At 47.7% G+C, this 20,467-nt stretch overlaps 2 protein-coding genes across 3 annotated transcripts in view; both read left to right on the top strand.

Moving 5' to 3' along the window:
* Positions 1-5,394: 5,394 nt before the first annotated feature.
* RAP2C (RAP2C, member of RAS oncogene family) lies at positions 5,395-15,508 on the top strand. Of its 2 annotated transcripts, XR_015702689.1 has the most exons (5): positions 5,395-5,532; positions 5,608-6,023; positions 7,811-8,130; positions 13,001-13,122; positions 14,316-15,508. XR_015702689.1 is itself a non-coding variant. In XM_087749000.1 (4 exons), the coding sequence occupies exons 2-3, from the start codon at positions 5,751-5,753 to the stop codon at positions 8,087-8,089; spliced, it is 552 nt and encodes a 183-aa protein (XP_087605126.1). In that variant the 5' UTR covers positions 5,396-5,532; positions 5,608-5,750; the 3' UTR covers positions 8,090-8,130; positions 13,001-15,508. The 2 variants fall into 2 exon arrangements, 1 of the variants encoding a protein (XP_087605126.1); XM_087749000.1 differs by having other exon boundaries at positions 5,396-5,532; positions 13,001-15,508.
* The window catches only part of FRMD7 (FERM domain containing 7), a 26,452-nt gene continuing 19,023 nt past the window's right edge, over positions 13,039-20,467 (top strand). Inside the window, exons 1-3 of the mRNA XM_087748985.1 lie at positions 13,039-13,122; positions 18,239-18,323; positions 18,702-20,455. The gene's annotated coding sequence lies outside the window, so the exon portion shown is untranslated. The remainder of the gene's footprint in view (positions 13,123-18,238; positions 18,324-18,701; positions 20,456-20,467) is intronic.

The raw sequence follows: 20,467 nt of genomic DNA, 5'->3' as shown, positions 1-20,467 counted from the left end.
TCCTGGAGCAGCTGGCCTGCTGGTTCGGCTCCCTTGGATGACGACGATGAATGCCACACGTTATCCAGGCTGCAGCTTTCTGGGGTGTTGCGAAGACCCTCGCTGGTGCCTGGATTGCCTCCGAGTGGCCAGGTGTTGCTTCCAGGGGAGCTGACAGGTTCTGGCATGGAGGACACGCAGCTTTGCACCATCGGCCTCCCTTGCCAGGAAGGCTCGTAAAGTGTCTCGTAATGAGCTCGCCGTGTTCTCACTTTGCAGACAGTTTTGTTAGCTTTTTGCAAATGCAGTCTGGGGAGAAGCTCTGCCTGGCCGGCCATTGCTTGCAGCTCTGCCAATGCACTTGTCTGGAAAGCCTTTTCCTCAGGTTGATCTCCTCCAGAAGCATCTCAGCCCATGACGTGCCTCCACCCTCATGACAGCCACCTGGGGACACGTGCCTGGCACATGAACTCTCCGGTGACTTTGTTGTGTACGTGTGTCCTCAGCTGAGGCTGGGGAAAAGCGATGGGTGGGAAAGCGAGTGCTGTCAGTGGGCGAGTGAGGCCATGCCATGTGGATGTGCCACCCCACAGCAGTTGGTGACGGTGGCATTGCCCACCTGGGAAACGTAGCTCCCACGTGCCATGAATGCTGCCAGGACCCAGTTTTGTGTGTGTGTGCGTCTCGTCCCGACCAGGAGGGATGCTCCAGCTTGCCCCGGGCAAGAGGCACCAGTATTTCAGCAGAAACGTCCCCGTGTCACCAAACCAAGGCACCCAGGTCCTGCCGGCAAAGCGAGGCACTCGGCCGTCTCGGTGGCACCGCCTGTCGCAGAGCTGCAGATGAGACTGCACAGCAGTTTTAATGGTCTCAGGTCACCCTGCGCTGGACGGGAGCACAACCTGGCAGCTCCCTCCTGGGGATTCAGCATGCTTTAATGAGCTCAGCGCTGGAGTCCGCACGGAGGAATTAACGATTCGGGATAATACTTGTCACTTTGCTACGAGGCAATTGTCAAGTGAAAAATAATTTATTAAATAGAAGAAAAATATTTTTGCTTATTAAGATCAACATCATATGAAAGTATTTTCTCAATACCCCATTTGGGCTGAATTTTACGTTTTCTCTCTCTCTCTGCAATGAGAATAAAGCAGAGAGTCTCACTAATTAATTGTTGGCTGCTTCATTTTGCTAGCACATTTCATGCAGAAGTTTGCACATTTCTGTAGCGTTTGAATTGCAAATACTGCAGGAATATAATAAAAAAAAGGAAAACCCATGAAATTTTAAAAGCGAATGGGAACTCTTCTGTTGGATGTCAGTTTAAAATTGCTTTATTTTCGCAAATCTTAAAAATATATCTTGACGGTGTATTTACCTTCCCCCTCCTTTCTTTTCACTTGGGGTTTAAGGCAACAAGTTTGGTTTATGGGTTCACTGTTGCCTTCTGGCTTTTGAACCTTAAGGAGCTGTATTTTCAGTTCTACTCTACTACAGTGTTGGCTAGAAACTTTGAAATATGTATGTGTATGTATTTCTAGGGAGAGGTTGCCACACATGTTGGTGATTTGACAAGGTAAAGCTTGAGGCCAGCCTCATCCCCTCAGCTTTGCAGAAATTCGTGGAAGCTGGTACCCAAGGAGAGCGCGCCGTGCTGGCATCGTGTCGTGCGCCTGGACGACGGGCCACTTTTTGGGAGCCATGGAGCTGCGGCTCGGCACGAGCTCAACACGGATACGGTGAGCGATACCTGGAGGCGCTTCCCAGGCACTGCAGTACGGATTATATCAGCTCAGACCGTGAAGGGCAATGAGGAGATAGCTTGATGTCTGGAGAAAATAGGAAGAGGAGTGAGCCGTGAAACCAGCTTCCTCGCTGCACCACCAGCGTCCTCGCACGCAGCGGTGACTCGTCACCACCCGGAGACCCGCTTGCTGGCCCCGGCGCGGGATGCTGATCTTGCAGGCAGGAGATGAAGCATCAGAGGGGATAACCAGGAGAGAGGGCTGGGGCGGAGGTGAGGGGCTGCAGGCTGTGAGCGTGGCAGGGTGTAGCAACAGCATCTTCCCCTGCGGTGCTGCTTGTCAGCAACAACCAGCTCCTGGGCCAAGCTTTTCTAAATGGTTGACGATCTGGTACCATGCCTGGGGACCAAAGAGAGATGCTTCTCCTCCCAGAAATCCCAATAATCTCCTTGTTGTTTCAATTATAATTCAGCACAGCCCCTCTTCTGCCCCAGAATCAGTAATTGCTTTGGAAAATGTCCTTTACCATTTTTTAAGTGCCAGCATGCCTTTTGTTGCTACTAAAGTAATGGCTAAAAGCTGACAGATGGCAAAAAATAAGAAATTTCTGAGAAAGGTCTTCAGAATTTGCCTCTGAGTCATCTCCATGTTGGCAGGAAAAGCTGCCAAAGAAGAAAAGTATCTCTGCAGGTCGTACCGCCTGAAACAGCCCCAGAATTAGGAGTCTGGGCCAGGTGAACACATCCAACACGTAAGACATATCTCACTGTAATCTGGCGGAGCTGAAATCGAAAGCTGTCATTATGGTTACGCAACTGGTACGACAGGACCCCCTCGAAAGAGCCGCATGTGAGAGCAGCCCCCAGTGCTCGGGCAGCCGTACGAGCCCTGAGGAGCCAGTCCCTACCCTGCAGCTTACATGCTGAACACCATAAGGCACAAAAAGTGGATTAGCAAAACCGCTGGAAGAGGCAGAGAAGAGACAACGCTACATCTTAAGCTGGTTTTGCACGTATTTATGCAAACGATGTGCCCAGCTAGGCAGTAACTTAGGTGAAATCCAGGCTATCCCTGCTGCGTATCTACCCAGCCGCCTTCGCTCAGCAGGCTGCTGCAGGCTTCCTAGCAGAGACGAGCCTGGTTTGTAGCTCGGGCAGACACAGTGAGTCACAACAGCGAGCTGGTCGATAATTACAGCACGGACAGCCTGCAAGAGGCAGCAGCCAGGCAGCATCCACGCCGTGGCTGGAGTGAGGAGGTGGTGCAGTCCCACACTGTCATCCACAGGAGATGCCCCAGGCTCCTCTCCCCGCCCCAGAGCTTGGGGATGCTCCTCTGGCACCTCTCGGGGCTGGCTCTGCAGGACAGGGCGCTGCCTGCCCTGCCTCCCTGCCGGACACAGCACTGGGCAGGATCCGCCTCTCACGTTGGTGAGATGGGGTTGCAATTATTTCTGGCCCCTGCCTGTAGCATCTGTCCGTTCCCTGAACATCCCTGCAGGATCTGTGTCTTAGCAGGTTAATTTAATAAGAGCCTGCTTGATTGCTGCTGGCTGTGGGCATGGCATAGAGCAGCTGAGTCCACCAACAGCACAGAGCGGCTCTGGCAGCAATCAAATCCTGCCCAGATGCTCATTTGGGAGGTTTGTTTTGCTGAGAGAGGGCAAACCCTCCTGGGGCAGTGCCGAGGGCCGAGCCCTGCACCTTTCTCCTTGGCAGGAGCTGGGGAGAAAGTGGCAGCAGAGATTAAATCAGGCATTTGACCCGGGATGTGCCGCACCTCGCCAGTACGAGGTGGTGACAGGGAGGGAGCGGCAGAGCGGCGGTATCGGCAGGAGGTGCCCTCGGTGGCTGGCGCAGGGCTTGGCCATTTATGGCAGAAGCAGCTATTCCCATCCAGGGTTTCAAAACCTTTTACATCACCAGCTATTTTTGTGGCTCCAACTACATGGTAGCGTATGAGGCAGTGAAATAGCTGCGCAAACTATTTAATGAAGGGAACGACTCGCCTTAAGGATAATGAACAGTCGGGTGCACTTTGAGATCAGCCCTTTTTTTTTTCAGCTGTAGACATGTATGGCCAGGTATAAAGTGCTGTGAGTTGGGAAATAAATCTCTGGGAATCCAAACCGATACCGATTATACACCAAGGACCCAGAGGAAAAAAAAACCCCAGTTTCCCAGTCCCACACCCACCCCCTTGGGCTGTCCACTTAGACCAGGAGTGAGGCATCCCTGGTTAAGTCAAACTGCACAAAAATGTGTTTTTTCTTCTGCTTGCCCCATCGCTGTGCTCTTTGCCCCAATTCCTCTCCCTTAGTCATTCCTCCACCCATCGCAAACATAATGGACCAGCAGTGCCACAAAGACATGCACATAATGAACCTAAGTGACCGTGTAATCTCATTATCGTCACCCTCATCCTCCTTTGCCCCTTTTCTCCCTCCCTGCCATTTGTCACTGTCCCTGATTGTGTCATGGTTAAAATTAGATAGGAAGCACCTCTGAGAGCTGCATCTTTCCTTTATCCTGAGCACCTTGAGTGCATTAGGTACTTTGCAACTACTCATGATATATAATAGAGTTGAAGGAGGAGGCAGCCTGTTTTAATGCTCACCTTTGCACATTTTCGAGCCGATTCACCAGCCACGTGGATATCTTCCATCCAAGCACGTCTACCTCATGCCAGCAATTCACCCGACAAAACAGTTTTGGAGGCAATAGCAAGAAGGAGAGGGGTTATTGCTTACATGTAAGAAAGAAGAGTGACTCAAATTTGGTGTAAGATTTGCTCTGGTGGCTAAAAGTCCTCACTGAGCTTTCCCCGTAACGCACATACTCTCTTGATGGAAAGAAGCGAATGAAACGATGCTATTTGGGAAAGCGGCCGCAGGCAGAGCCGCCCCTGCGGGACGGTACAGCGCCTTTGGAAGACGCTTGGCCTTGCCCAGGCGCCTCTCCAGGCCCGCTGGAAGCGCGGGGCGGACAGAGGGCGGACAGACGGCGGTGCCTGCCTGGGACCGGCATCGAAGCGGTGAGGAGGCCGCGCCGGCGGCGGCCGCTCGCCCGGCCGGTGCCTGGCTGACACCTGCTGTCGGCCGGCGGCAGCGCCGGGCCCGGGGAGAGCCGGGGCCCCCTCTGGGGGGATCTTCGTGCGAAGGGCTGCGAGGGAAAGAAAGCACGACGAAAAAGCAAAACCTCCTCAAGAAAACTGCTTTTTTTTTTTTTTCTGGGACTTTTGCCGCGATTAAGAATGATTTGTGCGGGGGAAGGCTCCGATCAGGCTCCGGTGCCGCCGGGAGCAGCTCGGCCTCACAGCCGGCGGACAGCGGGCCCGATGGGGCGCGGGGCCTGCGCTCCCCCCGCGGGGGCCTGGCGTGAGGTGACACCGAGGAGGCGTGTGCGGCCGCACGGCCCGGGGACGGCCCGCCACCGCAGCCGCCGGCCCGGGCAGGGCTCGGCCTGGCAGCCGCCATGTTGGGGCGGAGCCCACCCCTCCCGGGCCGGGAAGGGAGGACGCCTCGGTGCCACACGCAAACGCGTCCCCCCACCACAGGGGGCGGCGGGGGCTGCCTCGGTGCCACACGCAAACCCGTCCCCCGCGGCGGGTGTCGCCGCATGACGCAGCGGGGCGCTCGGTGACGCAGCACGTCGCGGGGCGTGCCCAGCCTCCGCGCCGGAAGTGACCGGAGAAGGCGGCGGGGAGGGGCGCGCCTCCGGGTGCCGCAGCATAACCCTTCCGGGCGGGGGCGGCCGCTGCCGGGCGGTTCCCGCGGCTGAGGCGCGGCGGGATGGAGTGAGGCGCAGCGGTAAGGAGCTGGGCGGCGGGCGGCGGCGGCGGGGCCGAGGCGGGCCGGGCCCTAACGGCTGTCTCTCCCCCTCAGGACGGCGCGGGAGCAGCGGGGCCTCGCCCTTCTCCTCAGGCGGGCCGGGGCTATGCGAGGGCCGCGCTGCCGCCTGCCCTAGGCCCGGGCCGCGGCGGCGGCGGGGGGCCCGGCGGGGGAGCGGCGAGCGGCTGCGGGGCCCGATGCGGGAGTACAAGGTGGTGGTGCTGGGCAGCGGGGGGGTGGGGAAGTCCGCCCTGACGGTGCAGTTCGTCACCGGGACCTTCATCGAGAAGTACGACCCCACCATCGAGGACTTCTACCGCAAGGAGATCGAGGTGGACTCGTCCCCCTCGGTGCTGGAGATCCTGGACACGGCGGGTACCGAGCAGTTCGCCTCCATGCGCGATCTCTACATCAAAAACGGCCAGGGCTTCATCCTCGTCTACAGCCTGGTCAACCAGCAGTCCTTCCAGGTAACCTCGCCCGGGCCCTGGGCGGGGGCGGCAGCTCGGTGGGGCGGGGAGGCGGCCGGCCCCGGCCTCCCCTCTAGGGACGCAGCCGTCCCTGCCCCGGGGACGGCGCTGAGCCGAGCAGGAGGCTGTGGGGTTAGCGTGTGTGCGCACGGGCTCTTTATCTCCGAAGGGGCAACAGTGAGAATGCCCGGCTTGGAAGTGCATTCACCAGCCCTGCTTCCTGGTGGAAAACTACTTGCTTTGCAGGTACTTATCAGGGTGTTCAATCCCACGCAGTGCTGGAGAACAATGACTCGCTACCACTTCCCCAACAGAAATCTTTTGGCAATCCCCTTTTATGAAGAAATCACTCGATATTAAAATCGAGGCTTCCTCCTTTCCCCCCCCCCCCCCCCGCGTTCTTAAAAGGCCTGTTTCTTCCGGTGAGAGTCTTATGCAGTTGTGACTTGTTAAGTAAGCTGGTATTTTCTACACCACCCCCCCCCCCCAAATATATTCCTGTCCAGCATAAGCTGGATGCTTTCACAGCGTAGGTGTACTGGAGAGGAGAGAGGCAAGCCTTATGTGATCATTTGGGGGTCTGGATTTCATTTCTACTACTAAAACTCTCCAAAAAAAATGGAAATATCTCAGCCAGTAACTGGTCTAAGCTGCCTCTGGAAATGAGGCTTTATTTGTGGGGAATAAGTGGATTTAGCAGCACTGCATGCAGCACAGGGATTTGCAACTACTGCGTTGGCTTCAGTTGCTGAGTTGGGTGTATTCCAGCTGCTTGGCAAAACCTTGCACACCCCCACTGAAGCAGAATGTTTGCTTCTGCTGAAGGCTAAACTTTATCTTAGCAAAGACCTCAAAATAGCCCGAGTACAAGCTGAAGACATACTTTCTTTGGAAAACAACAGCAATGACATTGGGATGCTTCTTCCCTCGTTTTCGCTTATTTTGGGGGCCATTGAGTCCCCATTATTTGAGGAATGGAGATTGTTAATATTTAATTATTCGTGTCTGTCTATAGCGTGTTTACTCTGAAGCCTGTAGGTGTAAACCGCTCTCTGCAGTTCTCTTACACAGTGGTAACTTCAAACACTTAAATTGCTTTGTCTTGGAACTATGCAAGAATTTGTAGAACTTAGTAGTACTGATAGTAACTTAAAACACTCAGGGGGCAGTGGAAGCTGACTCAGACTTCCAAGGGTAAACTCCCGATGCTCAGACTTGAATAAATGCATCTCTAGGTAATAAAATCTCTTTATACCATCTGATTTGTTTACTTACATGTGATTAAATGTGTTTACAATGAATTATTCTAAGCATTCCAGGAGTGAGAAGACTTTATTTAAATTACTGGCTTTCTCATGCTGTAAACTAAACATGAGCTTCCTAAATGATTGTGTAATGGCATGCTACTCCTAATGTTACAGGTCGTTAGACCTGAGACAATTTTTTCAGAAAACTGAAATCAACTTTCAAAGCAGCTATACTGTATCTTCCTCTAGCTGAACCAAAAGTCTCTCTTAGAGTACAGCAGTCGCTTTCTGTTTGTATGTGCGCATACATTTTATAAAATGTGTATGCGTTTATATAAAACTAAAAATAACTTTTATTAAAGATGGGGAGTAAACTTTCTCTGAGTTCTAGATCCACATGAATATGAATTTAAGAAGTCTTCTGATGTATTTTGAATGTTCGGTTGCGTGAGGTTTATTAAAACGTGTTTCTGTAGTGGTTATATAGCAATTTCAGATGATTACTTACACGTGTACTAACCGATTGGATTGTTTGATCAGGACATCAAGCCGATGAGGGACCAGATTGTCCGGGTGAAGAGATACGAGAAAGTTCCTCTGATCCTAGTGGGGAATAAAGTGGATCTGGAGTCGGAGAGGGAGGTCTTATCTGCAGAAGGCAGAGCCCTCGCTCAGGAGTGGGGCTGTCCCTTCATGGAGACGTCAGCCAAGAGCAAAACAATGGTGGATGAACTGTTTGCTGAGATCGTCAGGCAAATGAACTATGCCTCCCTGCCTGAAAAACAAGATCAGTGTTGTACAACTTGCATCGTCCAGTGAGAGAAATTAAGAAAAACCTCAATCATGGCCATACAGAGCAGGTTGGTGGAACAGTCATAACTAATTGAGGTGCATAAGCATGCTGTTTAAGTAAGCAGATAAAGCGTGACAGGGAGCCTGAAATGAAGTAGTCTAACCTGGAGGTAGCCTTCCTCCGAAACAGATGGAAGCTTGTGCCTTCGGTTGCACACGATTACTTGAGTCAAATGGACTTCTTGTGTTACTTCAACAGGGTTAGTCAGGGAACATTGCGTTTACTTGCAGTAATTTTACAATTTACAAGACAAAGTGTATGATCTCATCTCCACCTATTTTTGACTGTCAGTGCTGTATTTGACATTACATGATCCTTAATAATGTTTTGTGATGTTGCAGTGGGTTTCGTTATTGGTTGTAGTTGGTATCTGAATTATTTTCAAGTGATGGGAATTACCTTGGAGTTCGATGGGATTATTGTGACCAAATTTCCCAATAGTTTTGCTGAGAAGACTTTGAGCTTGTTTAAAATAAATAAATTATATGGTACAGAAGCCAAATGTACTTAGAGTACGTTTCTGCCTTATCAGTGGAATAAGTTTAAAAGAGAACCACCCTGTGTTGTGAGGAGTGGCTTGAAGCCCACACGTACTAGTCAAGGACTTGTGCAAAGTGCTCTTCATCTATAATCTCCAGAGCAGAGAACGCACTATAAAATGGCTTCCCAATGCACGACTCTTTCCTTTCCCAGTGACTCATAAGAGGTGTGGCAAGAGTGCAGTGTCCAGAGGGGCCTCTGTAAAGCCTCCCCTGTCTCGGGTATTGCTATGATCATTATTTTTTTCGCAAGGATAGCTGCTCTTGGCACACCCATGTGGTGGTCTTTTTCAGTACCGTCTTCACCTGATTGTGTAAATGGATCTGCTCCTCCCCTGTCATTCCTGTGCGAGGTGGTTCTGGACTCCCCCTGCTCTTGTTTTTCCTCATAGCCCTTGCGGGTCTGGTTTCACCATTGGCTTGAATCCACGTTACTGGAAAGGGCTCTTCTACACCATTGGTACACTCTGCCTGCAGCCAGCTGGTCCGTCAGACCTTCAGTTGTCTCTTGGACCTGTCTTGGCAAACAACTCTGTGATCTGAGGGCAAGTGCGGGGATGAGGGAGGACATGGAAATTCAGCGGAAAGGATTGTCCCTCTTGACAGCTCCACTGATTGAGGGTTAGGCTCTGACTGCCGTGTTAGTAACTCCGGCTCGAGTCAAAGGAGCTTTCTGTCTCTCAGTGACAAGAGGGAAAATAGGTTATTGCTGGAAGCTTTGGACCATGTATCCTCTTTAATCTTGAGAATTCTCTCTCTGACTTGCACTCAAAGCTTGTCTTTGAGATTGTTATCAAGTGCTTTGTGAATGTAAGATTTTAGATACTCATGACACTGTCATACTAAAGATTATACACGATGTTTTTATCTCCAGTTCTGTGAAGTAAGGAAAGCCTGCTGTCACCATGTAAGAGGTGTGTGTTAAGTTCAAGATTTGCTTGCTGAAAGGTGAGCAAACTGCTTGCGTTGGAGCAGAGAAAAATACAAATAGTTTTTCCTTGCACACTAATCCCCAACACATGCAGAGCCTTATAGGGTTATAGGAAGGAGTAAATCAAAGGAATTGCTGCTTTTTTAATGGAGTGCTGCAGGGTTAATATCTTGAATCGCGTATAGTAATGCAATGTTTCAGCTATTTCTAAGGCAGCTTCACAAATAAGAGTATGTGGACTTGAAGCATCATGCCAAAGGTTATGGCAGTCCCCTGGGTTACTAGTGGTTCATCTTGTGCAGGTTGTTGTCTTCAACTGACAAAATCAGGCCCTTTACCCATGAAATTTGTGCTTCCAGAATTGGTTACTTCTAAGGGAGTCGTCTTTGTAACTTGTCTGCTTCTGGGTTTAGCATTAAATATCAAGTTTAAGATTAAAGGTGAAATCGAGGTGGGGGGCAGGGCCATATGTTATTCCTTTGAATCATAACTTATGCCTAGATCTGATGAGTTTCCTAAGCATGCTCTTGCTTCAGAAGAAACATCTGTATTCTTATGTCTTTGTGATCTCTTGAGGTAGAAGATCCTAAGCTTCTGTAATACAGATTTCCTCTCCTTTGTTCTGCCCAGCTCAGAGTGTCACATCAAGCCTCTAGCAGCAAAATACTTCCTTGCTTCTAGGAGATGCTGCTTCTGCCCAATGTAGTCTTGTCACCTGTGCCAAGCGAGTATGTCTTTCCTTCCTAAGCAGCTTCCTGTTCAGTCCAGATCTCACCATGTCTGGAACCTCTTCTTGTGTTACTTGTCCTGGCTCTTCACAGGCTTCATGCTCTGTATCTTTCATTTCAGCCTCACACTTTCGGGATATTTTATTCTTCCTGTCTCTCACTCTATCCTTGTTCTTTGATTGAGTAGGTGTAGGATCTCATTAACTTTATGATAGGCCTTTGCTGCCTGATAATTTCTGTCTGATGTGCACTAGTGTAGGAGAACTGCTGATGGTGTCTTGTGATATCAGCTTTGTAATTCTTCTGCTTATCTGTGATCCAGGGAACAATTGCTGCTTCTCAAACATCTGCTTGGGCAGTGGCCCCTCCTAGGTAAAGTGAAACTGAGGAAGTGGAACCAGCTGTCTGAAAACCTGTGTGTAGGGAGTGGGCTTGAACTATAGCTCTGTCCTAGCATAATCTTCATCATCTCAGAGTTCTGTGACCTGTCTGTGTCCCGGAGGAGTCTTAAGTCTGGATCAGTTGGTTCAGATTGAAGTACGTAGAAACAGTTTGTGTCTCTACAGTTCTGATGGAGAAACCAATGGGAGATTATATGCTGGGCCTGGTTTTATTTAAGGCTGTTTCAGTGTCAGTTTTAACTAGCAGGTATCACTTCCCTCTTTTTGGGGGGAGAAGTATCTGTCAAGTATGATGTTGTGTAGGTTCTTTCATGACATTTTTGAGTAGCGTTTGCTTAAACTACTGTTCAGTCAGCTGCCTTGGGTGAAATGAAGGATGGAACATAACTACATAATCAGGATAACCCATAGTTCCTTTTAAAAATGCACGTTGTTCTTGCATCCTGTTTCCCCCCCTCCCCTTTCCTGCTTCTGCAGTGATCTTCTGTCATTTCAGTATTGCATTCAGAGATGTGAGATTTCCAGTAGCTGCTCTCTGTTCCTTGCTCCTTGACTTGTCAGTATGACAGTGTTTCGTATTTTAAATCTTTAAAATATGGCACCAGTTACAGTGCTGGTGCATGAAAGGTTTTCTGTAGAGGTACTAGTTGGATTGGGAACACCTTAATATTGGGGTGAAAGACTGATGCTGATTAGTGATTTCTGTCCCCTCCATCTGTGAGTAACTGATATAAGCAAGCGCTGAAGGAAGAGTACTCTGCTCTGAGGATAAAAACTGAAAGTATACTGTCTTCTGGTCTGTGTGGCTATGCAATCTTGCTAGATTGTCTAACATCCCCCTCTCTCCTGCCTGCTTGCAGAAGAGACTAGAGTGCTGTAGAAATTTCATGGGAAAGTGAAGCCAGATAAGGTACTGTATGGTGCTAATTGTGGTAACGAAGCACAAGTTAAATGGAAAGGTGACAAATCTGAATTGGGAGGTCCCTAACCTGCAAATAGCAAGGTTGCTGAAAGAGCATGTGGAGGAAAATACCATTACTTGCTTTCTCTGTTCTTACTATCCCCAGCAATTCTTTGCTGGCCACAGCACTGGGTGCTGGATTTAGGTGAAGTTTTGGGATGGGTCTAACTCTGGTAGGATGAGGAGCTGCACTGTAAATGGTTTGCCTCTCCTGTGCTCTAAGCAAAGACAAAACACCTATTACGAAGGTCTAATTCATCCCCGTTAAAAGCTAAATGTTTTTTTGCTGTTTTGGCAATACAGGGTCCCTCCCCATCTAAAACTCGTGGACTAGCAACAGTGTGTGGGGGTACACGTGCTCACCAGACTGGGTGAGAATTACTGTTCGTTGGAAAACATACAAACAAGCAAGCAAAACCTGGCTGTTTGCTCCTGTCAGTACAGGAGTACTACTCCTGAGTGTCGGGGGTGACCCGTTGTTAGGCGAGAAGGGGAACCCTGGCTATGCCAGAGCACTCTGTTGTGACAAACTGTTAATTGAGAGCAAATCAAGAGCTGAAAAGAAACAGTACAGTAGGAAACGTCAGGTCCTGACTCCTGTGAAGAAATGACTTCAAGATTAGAGAAGACTCCTCAAAAATCCCCGAAAAACCAAGCATTGAGCTTCAATGAAGGGCATGCATGTGCATATGAAGGACAGGTTTCTACAGACTTTGAGCTTTGACTGAGGCTTTTAGGCTCTCTCTGCAGATGAATCTTGTGAAGCGCAAGCAAGTTATCAGAAATACAAAGATGTATTGGTCACACTACTTACACTTGTGTGCTTGATTGAGAGCAGTGGCCTACAGTTCTGTCCCTGCTGAGGCTGTCTGATGAACGCTAAGGGGTGTTTTTGGTAGTAATTTAGAGGATACGAATGCTGAGAACTTGGATGTCAAAACTGAACTAGTTGGCTCGTTTACCTGTTTCCAGAACTTGTGCAAAATGCCATTGCTTCATGTTACTGGGTGCCTCCTCACCACCAATGCAAAGCCTAATGTACAGGAGAACTTAAATTTCCTAGCTGTTTCAGATCTTTAGAAGGAATTTAGTATCCCACAGGGGCAGCTGTTACAAAGTTCATGGCAATAAGTTGTTCCCTGCTTGCCTCTTGTATTACCAGAATTAAAGGAGGAGAACTTCAAGAATGCCGCTGTGTAAAGCAGTGCTTTGGAGCTCAGTATGGAAAACTAGCTGTTCCGCACTGTGGGAGAAGCTGAGTTCACTTTGAATGTGTATTGAATATGGCTTTCATTAGTTATTTTGTTTAAATTGCAGATAAAACTCAGAGGAAACTTGCACAGATGCTGCTTTGGAGAACTTTCAGCCCAGGTTGCAGAGCTGAGCCTTGGTAAACCTGTCTCTATTACAGCACATTGCCATACATCTAAGTGCGTAAGGTTGGTGGCCTCCAGGATCCACACACCTTAATCAGAATGCTTAGCATGTTTACCATAAGTTTAAAAATCTGTTCTTTATCTATCAGTCCTTTTATAGCTTTCTAAGTTCATATAATGGCTAATATGCAAGAGTTCATTTTTAATATTTTAATTGATTTCTTTAATCAATTTCTGAACTTGTATTTATTAAATACTTAAACTCAGTATTACCTACTCAATGCCTTTTAAAAGAAGAGAGTTTTAATGGAGAATAAATTGAGCCTTAAACAAATGGTTACTTCTGTATATTACCTCGCATCAGTGCTTATTTCTGTTTGCAAAGTTTTCTCCTACGATGTAGTTGGTCATTCTTTGAGACTTTTTGTTTACGTGTGACAGTGTCATGACAAGATACTGAAGGCACCTCTGTTGTATGGATGTAGTATCCCTTTTCTTGGCAAATGCAGCTGTGATATTGTGTTTGTAACTGGTCCGATTTGACAATAGGGATTGATTACTTGGAACGGGATGTAAAGTCTCCGGCTGATGTTTCTTTTCTTGCAATCGTGGGTTTCTTAAACTCATTTAATCAAAAATGACAATTGTAGCATTGAAAAATGGCAGCACACTTTTCCTTCTACTGAGTTTCTCAACTTGCTTGTTTACAAATAGCTTCTCTATGCCTTTGAAAAGGGATAATGTATCCTTCAGAATGGGCTGTAGGCCTAGTCGGTCAGCTCAGCTTTGCCTGGCACGTTAAGAGACATCTAGTAGACCTCTGCACATGTAAATCTAATGCAAATAAGATCACTTTACATTTTATAGTTCCTAATATTTGTCTTTCTGAATAATATTTTAAAGCAATATTTGTTAAAGTTTTTCTTGCACTGTCACAAATTGCTTTTTAGTTTTTTTTTTTTTCCCAATAAACAAGTTTAATATTAGAGACAAGTTGGTGTAACAAGGGGAAAAGCACCAGGTTTCAGTGATACTAACTGCAAGCGTGCTTTAAACAGCCATTGCCTTCCTTATTGTTTACCTGATCAACATTTTCTCTGAATACTTGAAAATTTTAACAATAACACAGGTATAAAGAGCAGAATGAAAATGTACAAAGAACAGATGAAATCTTTTTGTTCAGTTTTATTAACATGTTGCATACATGAGAGCTTTTTCTAGCGGTGGTTTAAAATGTGTAACTGTTTTTTTTGCAGAAATTTAATAACTGCAGCTCACCTACTGCACCAAAGTTCTAGGTTTTTAGGAGCCCAGCTTTAGTCATTTGAACATGCTTCTAGAAATGTACATTCTTTCCCTGTAATAGCTAAATAACTTTGAGAAAAGCTCCAGTAAAAGCAGTGATGGATATATGAGGTTAAGCAGTTTAAAACTCACGAATTGTATTGTGGATGATGGCATTTAAAACAATAAAAGATCACCGGTACAGTATCTCAACATTAATGTGTTTTATTGGTAATAACGCAGGCTGACTTTACAGTGTTAGCAGGAAATAAAGATTCTGAGTCTACATTCAGCATTGAATTTGAATCCTTAAAAGAAGAGGACGCCAGGTTTTCTGCTTGGGTATTGAAACACCTGATTTTTTTTTTTTTTTTTTCCTGTGGGGTTACTTGAAATTTTTTCTTTTTCCCCTGTTTGTACAAACTTTATAAACAGGCTGAGGCTAATACTTAGGTTTGCACTTTAATATCAGAATTAAACCAAACCTTGTATTCAAAGTAGATTTTTTCTAAGTGGTGGTTGTTGATCTTTTTTGTAGGTTGTAAGGAAGTAATAGGAAATAAAAGTAATTCCTAAAGATCTTAGTTTTCCTTTGTCTAAGGGGGAAAAAGTTGGTTAATATTAATCAGTGGTTCATTCCTATGGGTAGTTATCAAACCAGTGTTCATTTTCATTGACCTCAGCGCAAAAACAAAAAAAAAAAAAGAAAAAAGAAAAAAAAACTTAAAAAACTTGAACTAGCTTAGAGTGACAGGAGTGGGAAAACGAGAGATGGTTTCTTCAGCACACTTTGGGGGGAAAAAGGGACCAAAAGTTATTTTAGGCTTCCTCAATAGATTGCATGTGAAGTTGCTTATTAGAGTAAGAGGCTAATAATAAATGCAATATGTATTGTCTTTACTATGGCATCTGTTTAGGAGTTGTTCAAATCACTGCAGTAGGGCTCTACAAATAAAAATGTAACCTAACATCATGTATCTAATGTACTGTATCTTTATCAGTGATAGGTGAAATCTGGAATAACAAGTGCAAAAATGGAACAATTACCTATAATGCTTTGTAAAAAGTTTTTTCCAGTAGAATTCATTCTTGTCATTTTGTAAGACAACCCTACAGTCCACCTGTTTGTAACTTTTTTAATAAAATAGATACCTGTATTACCACACTGGGGTGACTCTTCTGTGTTCAATTTCTTCTAAAGTGGGCTGAACTGACAAGCTGCCTTTTTGGTTGGTTGGTTGGTGGTTTTTTTTGAGGTACTGGTTATTCTAAACATAGTAACTGCATCTGAATTGTCATGAATTATTCCTTCCAGGTCTGGGAAACAGGGTGTACCACTGTGCCCAGACTGGGCGTAAAGCTCGTAGTCGCAGGTGCTCTGAGTGGAGAGGAGGGGGAGCAAGGGCTGGGCGTTACCTGCCTGCGCAAGGCAGGGGCTCCTGTGAGCTGGGAGGCCTGTTCAAAGCCGCGGTGCTGCCTCTTCTCACAGGCCACTATGATGAAGCTTTGTTCGAAAGAAGTATCTGTTTGTCTTGTCGAAGTCTTTAACGTTCGTATTTTTCATGTAGGCTTTTGTGTGTGTGAAGATGGCTCTGGGTCTTGACATCATCTTACAGTGGCTCTGTAGCTGCTCTCCACCACAGTAATCCAGCACTGGCATCTTTCCACCACACTAGCAAAGTAAGCGCTCTTGGAGCTCTGCCTCAGGAGAAGCAGAAGATTTTTCTAGAAAACCTCCCAATGGAGAGTGCCCAAAGCAACTTGATAACAATTACCTTAAATGCGCAGTAAAAGCCTTGAGTTGGCCAAGTCGATGATTGTCATCTGAGCCCTGTAACAAAAAGTGCACCTTCCTCAGAACTTGCAGTCTTGGTACTGACCTTTAATATTGCATTTGTAACTAAAGCCATGCATTAATGTAAAATGTGATTTAAACTTTAGAGAAACTTGCTACCTTAGTACCTTCAGTCCTCAGTGATGTGTCAACAGGCAAAACTGCCTAGCGTGCTTACCACCCCTCCTCCAGCTAAAACAGCACTAGCCTTATCTCGAAGGTAGGTTTCTATGCTGTTTCTTCTTCCTGCTCGCACTTCCTTCGCTGAGACGGAGGACTAGTTTCCATCTCGAGAGGAGAATGACAGAGAAGGGCTGACTGCCCTTCTGAGTGATCTTGGACGAAACGTGTGCTTCCCTGAGCCTCCTCGCCAGGAGGCTGGGGGTGAAGCATGCCCCGTTCGGTGAGCATGGTAGCTGACGCATCAGGACTGCTCTGCTTCGAAATGTAACAAGTGGGTTGATCACTGTCTGAGTCTGATTTCTCATGAGGTTTAAAAGAAGTCCTAATTGAGCAATAATATCCCTGGTTCCTTGTGGCACTCGGTGTAACTCAGCAAGCTGCTTCCTGTTCCCCCTCGGAGGCTGGGACGTGAACGCAAGGACGGCCAGGGAGTCCCTGTGGGTTTGCACCACTTGTTTCAATGTGACAGTACAGCGTAGTCCGGGTTGGGGGTTTTAAGGAAGCACATAAGATTTATGTTTAAGGCCGTTACCTTTCAAAAGTCCTGGTGCTGAGAGTGAGCTCAGCTGCTGCTGTACAAATGGTTGAGTAGTGTCCTTCGTAAAATAGGTGTGACAGCGTCATGTTGCTTTAAACTCGGGCTGGCTGTTTTTGGGAGCTGTATCGATAGGGTTTCAGAGGCAGCATTTTCTTCGGTTTAGCAGCTCCTGCTGTAAAAGTGCACAGGCTGTGCAGAAAGCTCCCCGGTGTCCCGTTCCCCTGTGCAGTCAGAGGACAGGTATGTCCCCCCAGCGCGCCTGGAGAGCAGGAGCTAACCGCAGCACAGCCTAGAGGACTCTTCCCCACCCTGCTCCCACGTAGCAGGGGGGACATGGAAATGAATCGCTACCAAGGGCAGAGTCGGGCCTTGCAGCCTGGCTGGCTGCGCTTGGGTATGAGCCACCGGCGGCACGAACCCCGCCGTGGGGACAGCCCTGGGAGGAAGTACACGAGATGCCCTGCGTGGGTGGAGGGCGAACCGCCGGCCACACCTCGTGTCGAGCAGTGCGCTCTTATCTGCCCTAAGAGGCTTGGCTGTAATTAGAGTTTGAAACTAGGTGGAAGTGTCTAGTCTTAATTAAAATGAGATACGGGTTCTAAAACAACGTATGTTGACCTGTTGAAGTTCTCTCTGTTGAAAAGTCAGCAGTCCTGGTAGCTTGGTTCGCTGGTAGGCATGCGGGTTGTTGGGTGAATCGGCGCTCGGGTTGTTGGGTGAGTCACCGCTCGCTTGCTCGGCGGCCGGAGGAAGTGCGCGTGGAGCTGCTGTAGCTGCAGGCGAGCTCTGTCAAGAGATGAGGTGACCCTGTGCTCCGTGCCCTGTGAAAGTGAAATAGCGTGGCTTTTCAGCAGCCACTTTTATCTCTGCGAGGAGCAGAGAAGATGGACTTTCAGCTGTAAATCAGCAGCAGCGTTGTTCGAGTGAAAGGTCAAATCCTACCTGTAGTGGTTTGCTGGCTCTGCTGAGGGCAGCATTGAGCTTACAATTGGCTGGCAGCAACTGTACAGTTCGTTTGCAAGCTCGTAGGGGACGAAATTTGTTGTTCTCCATGAAAATTGTATTTACTATGGAATCAACTTACTTGCCTCTGGTGCTCTCTTTCAAAGCTGAGGTTCTCTTCAAGTCCCCCCAAAAAGTCTGGAGCAATAACTGCAATAATCGATGGGGAAGAGTCTCTCATGTTGCAGGAACCTGCAAAATATTCCCTGACGGGCAGCCTCTGCTGTTTGTGTTTGGTTTGTGATGTGTCTGTGCTCCTTGGTGTTGCACTGGTTCTGCCTGAGTGGGCTGTGACAGCTTTCTAACAGCGACTTACTTCCTCCGAATCATATTTCCAGTGATTAGGCTTGCGTGGGATTTGAGACTCCGAGACGCTGCCGGTTACTGGGTGACCTCGATTGCTCTTGCCTCCGAAGAAGAATGGTAATCGTAGCACTTCCCTCCTGGGGGAAAAACGTGGAAGGCTGTGTTAAAGATGGGGAGGTGCTTGGACTGACCTGGAATCAGATGGACCAGCACTGTAGAATAATTTTGAAATTAGACTTCTTGCGTGTAAATAAATAAGTGGGCTAGAACCTAAAAAACAAAGTTAAAAATGTCTGGATTTATGAAAAGCGTTAGTATCTTTCATACATATGCGATACTATAATGTAACTGGTTCAGACTTAGACTTCTTATGCTTCTACTAAAAGGTATAATTGATAAATGACTGCAACTCAGTAAGCCAAACAGACGATCAGCTTTCTGGGAAATTTCTGGCTCTTCAAGTTAATTTTTGTTTTTCTTTTTTCCTGCCTCTAGGCTGACTAGTTCATCCAGTTTTATGTCCTTAGAAGATCTGCCTTGACATTAGATTTAAATTATCTGGTCAGCCCAGAAAACAGAAGATGTATTTGCTGGTTGTGACATTCCTTAAGGGCTACTTGTCCTTTTGGGAACTGGCAGATAGGATGATTAACTGTCAGCTTGGGATTCATCCCACCACTGTAACAGACCTTAGACCCTTTTTCTTAAAAACAAACTAACAATGATCGTGTAATCAGCAACAGCATGGCTGCTATGGGAAAACAAGAACTAAACTGCATTTTCAGCAAAGCTGATTTATGTTGGAAAAGAGAGCTGCTCACACAGCAGGGCTGAAGCGCAGGAGCGAGCTGCGGTTGTGGGGAGGTGGTGGAGAATTTTCAGCCCTTGGATAACCGCCGCTGGAGGACGGAGCGCGTGCGGCCTCTGTGGTTCCTGCCTCCATACGCTGGGTTGTCAGGTGTGATCTGAAGTCCCGGGCAGCCCCACGTCTCTGTGACCGCAACACATTACTGATCCTGGGGTTGGTTTCCATTCAGCGTCCCAGGAGTTCGCACAGACTTGCCAAATGCCCTATGTCTCATCTCAGTCATGCGGATGTGTTTTTTAATAGATTGGAAGACAGATTCTAGCTTCAGGGCCTCTCCAGTGTCAGACTGAGCTTACTTTGGAGTCCGGCTGTGTTCCTTTCCTTTTAACTATCATCTAAGCTGTTTTTCTATTAGCTGTTAGCATGGTATCTCAGGCCATCCAAATTGTTTCATCTCGGTGCCAAAATTAATAGTTTAGAAAGGTTTTATGAATGTACCCCTGAAACCTCGGGCCAGTCATGATGCAGGAGTGTTTCCTCTTCTTTGAAACGTCTGTCTTGTAGCTACCACCATCTGCCAGAAGGCCCTGGAAGAGGAACCATGAGACTGGGATTACCTTTGGTCACTACAAAAGTACCAAGCTCCCAGCTTGAGATGGATGCTGCTCTGTTGTCCTCCACTGCCTGCTCTGAAGAACAGCTTTGACACAACTTTAGCTCTGCTTTGAGCTACATACCTGGAATTTGGCGGGCCTTGGTAGGACTGAAGTGTGATAAGAGTCTTTTGAGGAAGAAGAAAAGCGAAAGAAGGGAGGAGGGGAAGAGAGGCTACCTGGGAGGGCAACGTTATCAAAACTCAGGATCAAGATCCATATGGTGAGATGGGTCTGATCCATTGGCCTGGAGGCACCTGGAGAACACGTGCATTTCTTTGCCTAGATGTAATCAAGGCTTACTCAACCAGAGCTAGTTGTCTTGAGCCAAGAGGGAAACCACATCTGTCATGAAAATAAGCAAGATAGTTCCTTAGAACTCCATCCTTTCCACTAGGATTCAGTCTCTTCACCCAGCAGTGCGGACTCAATTTGGCAGCTTCCTCAGACGAAGCCTTTGGCTGTAGGATCCTTCCTGATGATGGCCAGCAAAGATTTTCACCATCCTGGCCTTTAATTCCCTTCTGAAGAGTTGCTGCTGCTTCTGGTCTTGTAACTCCCTGTTGCTGGAGCTGCGGGAGCAGCCGCTGCCCACCCGTCATTCAGATTTCTGTGGTGCAGTACGTAGGGTCTGTGGTTTTTCCCTTTGGGCACAACCTAGGAAAGATCTGCACGTGACTCCTGGAGAGCCTTAGGGAGGAGGTTGATGGGTCTGACTTTGTGCAGCGCTCGCGAGGACAGAGAGCCTGGGCATCCAGAGACCTTGTCGCAGGACTGCTGGGTTACAGGTAAGCGTACGC

The sequence above is a fragment of the Nipponia nippon genome, unplaced genomic scaffold, assembly GCF_047370975.1.
Source record: "Nipponia nippon isolate SJK-2023a ecotype South Korea unplaced genomic scaffold, ASM4737097v1 scaffold_12, whole genome shotgun sequence".
Classification (NCBI taxonomy): Eukaryota; Metazoa; Chordata; class Aves; order Pelecaniformes; family Threskiornithidae; genus Nipponia; species Nipponia nippon.
Note: the sequence above shows the minus strand (reverse complement) of the source record. Positions and strands in the feature narration are given on the sequence as shown.

Coding starts and splice junctions, on each gene's coding strand:
- RAP2C (XM_087749000.1), top strand. CDS start 5,751: ATGCGGGAGTACAAGGTGGTGGTGCTGGGCAGCGGGGGGGTGGGGAAG. Junction 6,024..7,810: donor TCAACCAGCAGTCCTTCCAG/GTAACCTCGCCC, acceptor TTGTTTGATCAG/GACATCAAGCCGATGAGGGA.